Raw genomic sequence first — 13,113 nt, 5'->3', positions numbered from 1 at the left:
ACCAATATATGGTGGAGAGTAAGCAAATGAGTGGAAACCAATACCAAAACAGTGACTCACTGTTTTTTTACACAATTTTCACAAACTGAAAAATGCAACCATCTTTATCATGGCTTAGAAAGCCTCTTTGCTTTCACATACAACTTGAACATCAAGACAGGTCTGTCCACCTGATGAATGCATTTGCTATAGAAGAGCAAAGTATCAAACTTCTTCAAAGACCCTAGCCAAATGGCACACTTGCCTAGGGCTCCATGGCCACAAAACTTCTTGCACCTGCATTTTTGAAATAAAAACATGTATTTACATATCTTACAAGTTGACCAACTGGTTCTTGGGAAGCCATGAACATTTAGGGCTTCAAGAAGCCAAGTTGGTCAAGCATCCTTGCCAAATTCCTAGACAAGGCAGTGAAACTGTCAAAACCAATTAATTTTGCCTAGAATTCCAAACTTAATGAAATTTGATGCCACCAAAGGGAAAAGCTTCGAGAAGCATAAGAGAACTTGAAAATGTAAGAATAGTACGGCCAAGTACAGCAGGTGTACGGACTGCTGCTCACATGGAGTTAAAACTTAGAGAAAAACAAGGTAAAAAACTAGTGCAAACTGAAAAATGCTTGATATCTCCATGAAATCAACCCTTACAATGGTTAAAGCAGGAGAATAAATACCTCTACAAGTCAGTTATCCTCCTGTACGGACAGGTACATGTCCAAGAGCACTCAAATTTGACATTTTCATGTCTAAAATGACAACTTTTAATGCCTAGATGATGCAAGGTTGACCTCAAAGACTACCAATCACCTAAGAACACTACTCACACCTAAAAACCAAACACAAAGCATGTCTAAAAACTTTTCGAAACAAAAACACATTGAAAACTCACTTTTCCCAACATTTTGCCAGGCAACTCCAAACTGGCAACTTTGAGCAAAAAGATGAAAACAAGAAACATGACCACACAATGAGTTCAAAACTCATCCAAACAACTTAGAACAACTCAAAAACATCTTAGACAAACTTTCCAACTCAAGACTAATAAAAATCAAACCTGCTATCAAACCTGTGATGAAATGAAGCTAGGTGCTCCTGCACCATAGGGCCTCATAACTGCCGCAATAAAAGCTTGAGAAATGACAAACTCTTGTAATATTTGGAGACACAATTTCATTGGAGCTGACTTAAATGCCTTTTTTATATCCATAGTAGTTTCATTGGAGCTAGGTGCCAGCATTATTTTTGCTAGCTTCCCCAATGATAGCACATAAGGTGAAGATGTGGTTGATAATCTAGTAGTTTTTCATGAACCCACTCGACACCTAGCTCTGCTCTCTATTTCAAATGCTGAGATAAATACATATCAATTGCCTTGACTTAAAGTCTGGAAAAATGTACACAATGATGACGGTATCATAATATTTTGGAACAAGAATATCTCCAGATTTTTGAACAGGATGAATGATATGTTGCGATGAAAGAAACTTATGATAAATAGCTTCATGAAGAAGATCGACAGTTGGAGTAGCTAAATTGCGTTCTTGGTTTAAGAAATAAAGAACATAACGCTTCACAATCAGTAAAATTACAAGAATTTAACTTTTGAATGCCTCTCTTTATCTTGATTGTAGTGAAAGAATAGAAAGAAAGTTGCAGATGCTCATCAGGTGTATCATACACAGTGCTGGAATAGCAAGTCCAAGAAAAAAAGCTATATATCAGGAGGAGGAATCTTCTTTAGTGAAATGTAAATGAAACATTGAGAATTCAATTGTTATTTAAAAGGAAAGAATTTATAGCAACCATACTCATGATCAATAGAAAATTCATATCCGGTTAATTTCTCATTTTAGCATACTAAATAATAAAAGCTCTAGAATTAATTGATTTCAATACAGCTAACAAGATTGTTGCTATAATTCCTCCACTTTAGCTTTAGCCATTGGAATCGATTATGAAGATTCCATGGGGATGAAATCTTCAAAACGTATCTGCATGTATACGTAACATTTACTTATAGAATGTCAGTCATGAATTTATTGTTATGAGAAAGCTTAATTAAACCCTGTGTATCCAACATTATAATGGACAAAGCCACTAGCAACAGTGGACTGCAACTTTCAAAGCTGATAGCAATTTTTAACCAAAAATAAAAGTAAAAACAAAATCAACTCTAAAAATGGACTTCTCAATTACTAACCATTTATTATCCATCTTTAACAACTCCTAATTGACCTTGAATTATCAAGTTGTCAACTGTGTTCTGTATTCAATTTTGTATTTTTACTCAAATTATTATTATTTTTATATATTTTTAATACATACATAGATAGATATAGATTATACACATGAACCCAGCCATATCAAACCTCAGGAAAAGTTCAGTGAACCGCCAAACCCAAACTGGCAAGTTAGACATTTGAAACTCAAATCTGCATATGAGGATCCTTTTGTCATCAAAAACCTCAAAAGCATTTTCATCCTCCAAGATAATTTATTCCTATGTGTTTCAGCTCCTCTCATTCAACATTTGAATTCTATCTATTTGGGGACTTCGTTGTCCAACAACATTTGATTTTCTCATGGCTTGCCTTGGCATTAAGTAGTTTTTATACCCTGCTGAAAGGGGACAATCTTGTCTAAGCAAGGAGAAAATGATGAGGAATAGCCACATGGGCTAGTGCTTTTCATTAAATGTTTTATATGATTGAATTGGCTTATTGTATATCATTAAATGTTGTACATAACTTTATGCACATATTTAATCTCTTTGAAGCATCTTTCCTCTCGAAGCTTCCTTTTGTCTAGAAGTTTCCTTCTATTTATAAGTTTCTTTGTATATCATTGTGCTCTATATATACCTCATACAATAGAATGCACAACACATGTAAAGTTGGGACTAATTCCTTTGTGTGATTTTTCTTGTTTGCAATTGTGTTCATATCAGTAATCTGCCCCAGTTCAGCAGTCAGAGAATTTATCTTTTCATTATGCATTATAGAATTAAATTGACTGATAGTATGAGTTCTAATTTTTATCCTGCCAGCAGTAGATGGCACAGACTTTATTGTAATCAGTAATGCAGCCTGGATCAGAGATTGTATAGACCATATGGATGTATATGGTATTATGGTTATTAAATTTGCCTGCTTTCTGTTTCTGAAAATCTTCCAGATCCAAAGGCAAATTTGCATATTTACTGTAGTTTTCAAATGATTTGAATACATAGTTTTTATGCCTTTTTTTCTTAAAATAAGGGAATAAAAAGTATACTTATCTTAATGCGCACGCGCATCTCATATCAGCTTGAAGAAGCACTGAACAAAGAGTGTTCCATAGTAAAAGACTACTCAAAAACAGAAAGAAAAGGCAGGGGATTAACGTTGACCATAAAAGCAATAATGCACCAGCATATGATTATAAATACATCTCAATTGTGGAAGTTTTAATTTATGAATTTTTGCCCTGGCTCTGTAATAGGTAAAAGTAACTAAAGAATAAGAAAAAACGAGGTAGGTTTCATATAGAGAATTCCTAGCCATGAAAATGATTTAGTTTTAATAACAGTCTATCAAAGGTGTGCAAAAAAACAAAAGAAATTCATGCACAAACAAGAGTATGTCCTCTTTATATTATCAAAGGGGTTTGCATACCTAGAGATATTTGTAAATATAAAAAGGAGGGAGGACCAACAAGTACCTCTGCCGGATGACTGTTACCCCAGTCAACTGCAAACTTAATGGATGTGCAAAGTTTCGTACTTCTCACTGGCAAATAGTTTTCTCGTGGCATGAGTCCACGAGTAAAGAAATCATAATACTTGGGTGTTACAACAAGCACAGGTGAATCACAAGACAATATATACTTGAAACTTACAGACCATGCAAAGCCTTCCGTATAAATTTTATACCTGAGTACAACAAAACAAACAAAGCAAAGATTTTTCACTTTTCAGTAATCAAGCATACATACAGTCATGAAGAACAGGCATAAAAGTATGCTGTAATCAACAGGTACTACATGAATTACTTGGTAAGAAAGAAAACAGAGAATGAAAGAAATACTAGAAAGACCATTAATAACCAAAGTAGATTAAATGGACTGAAACATACAGCAGGTACAATAGCGAAGGACTAGGGAAAAAGTGGTTCTAGACACCAAACATAGGCATGCATTTGCCACAAAGTTTAGATTCTTACCTATTCCTACATTGGTTTGCAAGTTTAGACTGCTCATAGCCTGCATTTGCTTCTTCAAACCAATTCTGCAAGAAAGATAAATTTGTTAAAACTTTGCATTTAAAAATCTATATAAGCTTACAGACGAGTGGAACTATTTTGCTGCATGACTGTGTGCATGTTCATCAAGGGAGGCATTTTGGTTGAAAACTTACTTGCCGCAAAATCTCCGCCCCCCACATGCTGGAACTATTGCATTCCAGCAATTTGGTCCGTATGGGAGAACTCACATCAGGATTTCCTTTCCAGTAAGCTGTTGGTTTTCTATCTATCCACTTCACAGCTTTGGAGCCTTCTTTAATGTTGTTGAACTCTTCTTCCCAGGGTGCCAAATTAGTTTCAGACCTGAGGAAGCATCCACATGTAAATGCTCAGTATCACAAATCTGAAAAAAAAAATCCTTACTTTTAGCATGCTATTTTGGTAAGTCATTACAGAAAGAATATTCCAAGTGATGCAAGTACATCTCTCAAAAATGCTGTATAGATGTTATAATTAATAGGCTATAGCATATGAAAATATCATCTTCAAAATAGATGCTTCTTGTCAATCTATTCATCATGGTACCAGGATTCACTGTATGCTTGCCTTTACCTGCTGATGGCATTGAGATACATTAAAGGACTGTGAAGGTAAATTATGAATGTGAAAGCTGGCGAACAATTTTGGAAAATATTTCTTCCTTATCTCTGGCAGGCATATGTTTTTCAATTCTCTTTTCTTCTTTACATAATTGGATACAGCTTGATTCTATACTGCAACTGACCATATCCAGTCTGTATTTACCATGGATCCTTATTGTTTTTGAACATATTGACATCTCAATACACATCTGAGTTGAGTTTTACTAATTGGGCATATCCGTTAACATAGTAACAATAGTGTCCCAGGTGCCTTCAGGTGAAATCTGAACAAAGAAATTTGATGCAATTTGAATTGCTGGAGAAGTTTGAACAGAAATTGCATCATCAACCATATGTAGCCACATCAACTTGGCTGCAAGAGACATTTTACAGGAGGAAAGCATCATATTTTCAGTTTTGACCAAGCTATTAAAATGATGTGATGACTTCTCCAAAATGTATGAGAACCTTTTATACTTAATTTTGACTAAATGTTTGATTTAATGCAAATCAATCACTATTTTGACTTTGACTGAAAGTAATTGCCAAGTTCTTGGAAGAGATGAACCTATTGCCTGTGATCGGCCAGTTTGATTAATAAACTCTACCTTGGCGAGATTAAGGTGCATTCAAGGGAAATCATGAGCGCATATGAGGAATGTCCAGGGGCATACAAGGGCATGAATGAAGTGTTGACAAGGACAACAAAGGGCGGGTTTCCATGTTGTCCAAGGACAAGTGGAGGCGCATATGCAAGGTAGACAAGGACAAAGAGTGCAATTTCCATGTTGTCCAAGGACTCATGAGCCAAACAGAAGTTGGCAAGGATTCTCCATGAGTTGCTAAAGGAAATTCAATCTTTGAGAGGAACAATCTGGACTTGATTCCTCGAATCTTTCATCCTAATTAGGGATTCCACATTTTAACTTGGGATTTTAAATAATTTTTGCAACATTATTTTCCAAATTTTCACACTTTTCTTGACAATTTTCCTTGACAACATTTTTCGCAATTTGACAATTTTGACAACATTTTTAGTTTTAAATCCTGCCGCTCAATCATGGACTCTAGACTCGAAACTTGATTTCTTGACTTGATCACACCCCATGGACAAGACAAAATGAAATCCCCTCACAAAGGCTAAAAGACAAACTATTGCCAAGCCAAACAAAAACTAAGCCAAACACTAAGCTAGAAAGCGAAAAAGTGGGGTTCTCCATTTGCAAGGGGCATGTGTGTTTTCAACACAACACGTCCCTCCACCACACCACCACTGCCACCACCACCGGGATGCTGCCAAGACTCCAAGGATGTCAAGGACAACAAGATGTCCTTAGGACGTCCCGAGGACATCTAGGAGTCTCTCGTGGCCCCAATTAGAAACTTCAACTTAAAACAAAAACAAGTGATAAATTTGTGAAAAATAAATTCTGCCCCCTAGACCCGCAAGGGGCGCTGCCCTTTGACTCAACTGTGGGATCCACCCCCAGACCCCTACAAGGGGCACTACCCTTTGACCCCATTGAGGGCTCTACCCCTAATCACCACAAGGGGCATTGCCCTTGGACCCCAAATCTCCACCCACCTTTGTTATTGTCAATGCAATCATTGTGATGTTTTATATGTTTATTAGTTTAAAATTTAAACTTCATTTAGTATGCCAAATTTTCATTTGTGATTCTTATACTTAATTCTTGGTTTGCTCCCAAAGTTCAAAAATTCTACCCACCATTGTAAATGTTCGAATTCCAATGCAATCATTGTCATGCTTTTAATGTTTATTAGTTTAAAACTTTACACTTTACATAGTATGCCAAATTTTCACTTACAATTATTATACTTATTCCTTATACATCTTTTTATAACTAAGTTTCCAAGTACCATATATTTTTGCCACCCCCCCACTGCTGTTCTACCATCGTCTCCAAACTTAGGCCCCCCCCGTACCACCATAACCCCCCCCCGTGTCAGGAATCTCAATGGAACATAATCCTTTCTCTATAGATATGGTTTGAAAGGGTTTAACACCCTAAGATTGATTGTGACTATTTTTCATGATGACCTCAATTATATAGCTTATGTTGTGCTTACCAAGTTCAAAATTAGTTCTCTAACATCTCATCATCCCAAAGAAGATATTTGAACTCCAAAACAAATTAATTTTTTAAACCTGGTAGCTATGCTAGAGCTTTTGAAGCAAAACATTGGAATGCAACAACTATTAATTTTTGAATTTTCAAAACAATATTTTTCATTTGTTTAAAACAATCTTACTCTGAATAGTTTATTAAAGCTCATCTTAACTCTTGTTTGTCTCCCTCTCTATTTCTACACATTGATACTCTTAGCCTTTGTTCTAAATAGAGTAAAAAGGTATTTAAGGACCTCGACAACATCAATGTAATTATTAAACTCTTTATCTGGACTATTGTAAAGAGAGTATGAATGTAGAGAGATTCTCTGGATATGAAAAAGTCATGCTCAAACATCTTGAATAATTTATTATAAATCTGAAAGAACGCATGGTCATAATAGAGGGATCACAGGACAAGTCCATTAACTAAAGTGAAATGATAATTCGATGTTGTATTAACAAAGGAGACGAAGGCTCCTTAAATAAGCAATTACAAGCAAAGTTTCTAAAACAAAAAAGAAAGACCGAAAAGAAACATTCTAAATAAGAACAAACTATGAAAAAGAAATATCCTAAACTAACTAACCAAATGACCATTATAGAAACATTATATAATTACTTTAATACCCTCCCTTGATGGTCATTCTAATAACTACCATACAGAAGGCAATCCGCGAGTCATTTGGCCACAAATGCATAGAAGGTTGCCCCCTTCTTTTTAGAACACTTTGCGACATGAGCCTACCGCTGAGACCCTCCCTGGTTTTGCAGAATTTCTAGATATGACCAAGTTTACCATAATCCTTCGAACATGATGTTAGGGAACAAAGCTATCCCTCCCTTTATCCAGAGACACCAAGATTAGCTTCTCAAAAAACTTCAATTTTTGTTGACCAAACAAAACAGCAAAAAACTGAAACCATGATTTTGAAGAGAAAATCACCAAACCCTCCACCATGATTTTTTATGGAAAAAATAAAAAAACCCACCACCATGATTTTTTATGGAAAAAATAAAAAACCCACCACCGTGATTTTTTATGGAAAAAAGTAAAAAACCCAAAAAACAACAACAACCTTCATGATTTTTTGAAACCCTCTAGCCAAGAAAGAACCCATGATTTTTGTGTAAAAAAATGTGCAAAAAAATGAACAAAGAAACCACGATTTTTTAAGAGAAAATCGTGCAAAACTTCCATGATTTTTTGTGGACAAAAATCAAAAAATTGTAGCATCCTAAAATTGCACCCCTATACAATTTTGACCGCATTTTGGTCCCCCTACCTAAGTGTTTGTGCCCCTAGGCTTGACTGGGACCTGGTTCTGCTCGCACCATGCAAATATGACTTCATTATTGCTATTCACATCAACTAGGCACCTTGTCCTAGCCCTAAAATGGGGTAGGACCAGGGCGCCATGCCATGGTCCTCCCTATTTGGGCCCCTCTTCAAACCCTTTTTGCTATTTCAAATTTGAGCGGGAAATCCAACCCCATGTCAACTCATGTTAAAATTAGCAAGTTTTTCAACGGGCAAGTATAAAAGGAGTCTTTCCCCTCTCATTTTGAGATCAAGGAATCAATTCGGCAATTACATTCAAGCATTCATTCAAGTATTCAAGCAATTGAGCAAGTAATCAGTCTTCCTTCAAGTTTTGGAGCAGCAACAAAGTCAAGATTCAAGCATTAAAATGGACATTTCCATCCTATTTTGTCAAAGACTTCATGAAACCCTAATCGGATGTGGAGACAAACAAAACTTCACAAAGAGGTATATCATTTGGTTTCAGCATCTCCCTCAAAAGGAGAATCTTCAATTACAGCAATTCAATTATCTTTTATCTCTATAACCGGGGTTTGACTTAGGCAAGCCCCTATTCCCAACCTATTTCTCTTTCTTTCTGTGTGCAAGAAACAAGTACGGAGCTGTGATCCTTAGAATCGACATTATTTGCAGAGACAAATCAATCCCCCTTTGGTGTGCGAAAAGTTCGGAGGACCAAGGCGAATTTCGCCATGATCCCAACATTTTTGGAGCTCTTTTAGGGATCAGATCCAAATCTGCTTATATTCCTCAGATCCAAGTGCACATGCCTAAATCTGACGACTATAGCTTGTTGTTTCTTTGTTTTTACCTTCATTTTGAACACTTTACCCTAATTTCAGCAATTCAACTTACAAAAGAGGGCAAACAAATTCACCCCTTGAATCCAATTAATTTTCAGTCCTTATCTTTGTCGGTTTGTGACTAAATTTATTGGATTCAACCCTCTTTTGAATGTAATAGGTCCTTCAGAAAAAATTAGCGGTTTTCATCCTTCTTGTGGTGGAAACCCTAATTTTTCACCCATTACAAAAAACCCATCCACAATTTTTGAAGAGAAAATCGTACAAAACCCCCCAGTTTGTTTAAAAATTTTACTTGTGGCCATCACAAGTAGTATACAAAAATAAAAACTCAATTTTTGTGGAAAAAATCAAGCAAAACCATTCCATGATTTTTTGTGGAAAAAAATTAGAGAACCCACGAATTTTTTTAGAAATTCACCAAAAAAGAACCTAAGCTCTAATACCATGAAATGATAATTCCATGTTGTATTACTATTAACAAAGGAGACGAGGGCTCCTTGATAAGCAATTACAAACAAAGTTTCTAAAACAGAAACGAAAGACCGAAAAGAAACATTCTAAGAACAAACTACAAAAAGGAAATATCCTAAACTAACTAACCAAATGACCATTATAGAAACATTATATAATTACTTTAATATAAAGAAATGCATCACAAATGTTACCCACTTCAAATGCAGAGGGTTTCCCCATTTAAACTTTTGCATTTTTTCTGCACTTCTATTTTGGTGTTTCAACCCTTTAACTGTTCTAAGACAGGTTCCAATCATGCAGTTTTTGCTCTATGTTTTTAATTCCAATAACCTTTCAATATAGTCTACAGACTCTCAACAGCCAATTATATTTTGCAACCTTCAAAATAAGTACTTAGCATGCACCGCAAAATTCTGCAACAAGTCTCTGCATCCAAGGATTCCCTAGCTGTCTTGTAGAAGTTGACTCCCAGGATATATGGAAATCAAAGTCTGAAATAACTATTTTAGTAGAAGAAAAAACTATAATTACTTCAATTATTTATGTTTAATATCAGACTTACACCATCGACACCTCTAAGAAAAATCTAAAATGAACTCTGTTTCTGGTTTCCAGTATCTTATGTGATGGGTTTATTCACACAATCAAGATAGGTGTAAATGGGATTAAGAAATATGTCACTCAAACATGAATTTGGCTTTTCAGTCCTTTGTTTATCCATACAAGCAAGATCAGGAGCAAATAGGAATAACATACTTGACACTCAAACTCCACTGCATCCGGAGTGCAGGTTACCCCATAGATATAGAATTGCATTTGTGCTGTTGACTTGCTGTAGGTTGCTTTTTCTATACATATAGGAATGAATGTGCAACAACGATGTGGTTTAGGTTTATGTTCAGATGAAGGTTGAGGAAGGCGATTTGATGGTCAGTAATCCTACTCTGCGGCACATGCTCTTCCCATTTCCTACTTGCCACTCTGGCACAAGCTTGAATTTAGTATTTATTACTATGGTTTCCAAAAAGCACGGAAGCATCAATTTGTTCAGTCCATATATACAATCAAGATAAAGAATAAACAGGGTTAAGAATCAAGATAACTGGAATTGAACTGCACAGTACCCAGAGTGCAGCTTTGCTGATAGTTATTGGAATTAATTTGGACGATTGACATGATTTTTGGTTCTTGCACCCTACTTGCAGGAATGAATTTTCTCCAATAATGCTGCTTGATGGTCAATTATGCTACTCTGGGCCAAAAAGTCTTCAAATTACGATTTTGCATTAAAACTATAAAAGTTAAAAAAGGATTGGATTTGATAGGGGCGCTTACCATCCCCAGAAGGACCAATCTGGAAAAGGGATGTCAAGATGATCTCTATTGCTGCAGTATCGAAACAGAGGAGGTGGCGAGAATTTGGATTGTCTATATTTTGCCCTCTCGATCTTTGGCTTATCCATGCAATCAAACATGATATCAACATCAGGCACCAACCCAGGATACCGTTCCAAGAGCTGCAAGAGTCCCCAAATTGTAAACATCATTCTGCTCTGCACACAGGCATAATACGGATCTACATACAACCGACCATCCACAATGACCACTCGAAAAGCAGCAAATTCCTTGGCAGCCTTAATGTTGTTTTCTGTGATTCCAGACACTCTCCACTGAGCAAGATCTTCGTGAATCCACTGGAAAAGCGCAGGGCAGGAATGAGTTGTATTGTGAAGCAGCTCATTCTTATTCATGTAAGAGCGGATGAACCTCAAGGGTGAAGAACAGGTAAGGTAGGAGCACTGGAAAATCTGCGAAGCTCGTGTATACTTGCCATCTGATGGAAATATTTTGGCTGGAAATGGGTGCCATGGAGTGGGCTCTAGATTGTCTCCGGCTATTGTCTTCGTTACAGATAGAGCTTTGATCTGCATTAAAAACTCAGAACATACAGAAATCAAATACACATTAAAGATCTCAATCGTACGAAAGCTATAAAAACCCCTCAAAAAAGGATTTAAAAACTCCAAATTGACCCCAAAAAGTTCACTGTCAAACTAAAACATAGAGCAATCAAAAAAGCACACAACAGATCTCCCCCGAAGACGGCTAGACTAAGTCCTAAGAACAGGGTAAGAAAATCCACATACGCAAAATAAATTGCATTTAACATTTGATATATATAGAACTAGCAATGCCCATAAAAAATGAGCTAGAACAGATCGGAATCCTCCCAAAAAAAATTATTTTGAATTCGCAGCATAAAGAAATCACATTACACACAGCGGATTGTCATAAAAAGAAAAAGACAGCCATATAACCTTAAAAAGGATAAGCAACTCCAAAGTCACCCCAACAAAATGAATTTATAACTTGAAACATACAGATATCACAATACCCATTGCAGATCTCCAAGAAAAATCAGCCAGATCATGTCCTTGAAAAAGCAGAGGAAACTCCAATTGTACCCCGACAAAATTTTAGAATTTGAAACATACAATACCCACCCGCATACCCACCCCTAAAAAAATGTATTTTAGAATTTGGAACATACATATATCACAATACCTACCCCCACAGAATATATTCTAGAATTTGAAACACAGATATATTACAGTACCCACAAGATCTCCACCGCAGGCAGCTAGAATAAATCCTTAGAAATCATAAATAAGCTCCTAAATCACAGAATAAGTAAACTCTTCAGAATGTAAAAGAAATCACAGTACCACAAAAGCCATCAATCACAAGATAGGACAGCTTCAGAAACGAGAAATTTGAAAAAAGCCAAAACTAACCTTATCGACAACCAGAAGACATGTTGTACTGAATGCCAAGAGAATGAAGAGTATACACAGAAACCAAACAACTGTTATTCTTGTGAACAACTGATTTCGAAGAGGACGAGACCTCCTTACGGCCACCATTCCTGACCAGTCCTTGCTAATGTTCTCACTGTTTCATCTTCAGGTCACACCGTTCAGAAAAGAGAATAAAACTCCCTCCTGTCTGAAAAGACAGAAAGAGGCAATACGTGTTAAATGACTTGGAGTCTATACTGCAAGTTCGTGCGAAAAGAGGGCCCAATATGAATCTCAATACGACATTATTAATTACCATTTTATGCTCGGTAATCGAGGTAACGGATTCACGAAATTGGTGTTTGTACAGCGATGGGACTTTCGCGGGATCTGCTGAACACGGTCAGTCAGAGTGCATTCCATTCCATAGTACTAGTATTTTGCATGCTAATTGTCTGCAAATTTCCCAAGCCAATGGCCCAAGGACACGTGCAAATAACCAGCCCCACCAAACAACACAGTTTGCGCAGTTGTCTTCAATGGTGTGACTAAACCTATGGCTGAGGTGGCATGTCAGTAATAATGACTCTGCCACCTGTATTTAGTATAGCACAAACACCAAATGTACATTCAAGAATAAGTAGATAATGTGGGTAGATAAGGTTGTCACATTTTCAACCATTTTAAGGTATTAATGCCCTTCATAATATTCTTTAAATT

The 13,113-nt window shown here is 36.3% G+C and overlaps 1 protein-coding gene across 1 annotated transcript in view; it reads right to left on the bottom strand.

The window, feature by feature from the left end:
- LOC131066618 (uncharacterized) overlaps positions 1 to 12,823 on the bottom strand; it is a 47,904-nt gene extending 35,081 nt beyond the window's left edge. The window contains exons 1-6 of the mRNA XM_058001428.2: positions 12,710 to 12,823; positions 12,391 to 12,601; positions 10,931 to 11,520; positions 4,393 to 4,582; positions 4,199 to 4,263; positions 3,699 to 3,909 (exon numbers count right to left, since the gene is read on the bottom strand). Coding sequence (XP_057857411.2) covers positions 3,699 to 3,909; positions 4,199 to 4,263; positions 4,393 to 4,582; positions 10,931 to 11,520; positions 12,391 to 12,519 — 1,185 coding nt within the window. The 5' untranslated portion in view covers positions 12,520 to 12,601; positions 12,710 to 12,823. The remainder of the gene's footprint in view (positions 1 to 3,698; positions 3,910 to 4,198; positions 4,264 to 4,392; positions 4,583 to 10,930; positions 11,521 to 12,390; positions 12,602 to 12,709) is intronic.
- Positions 12,824 to 13,113: the final 290 nt, after the last annotated feature.

Source organism: Cryptomeria japonica, chromosome 4 (genome assembly GCF_030272615.1).
Source record: "Cryptomeria japonica chromosome 4, Sugi_1.0, whole genome shotgun sequence".
Taxonomy (NCBI): domain Eukaryota; kingdom Viridiplantae; phylum Streptophyta; class Pinopsida; order Cupressales; family Cupressaceae; genus Cryptomeria; species Cryptomeria japonica.
The sequence above is the reverse complement of the archived record's forward strand: the minus strand, read 5'-3'. Positions and strand labels throughout refer to the sequence as shown.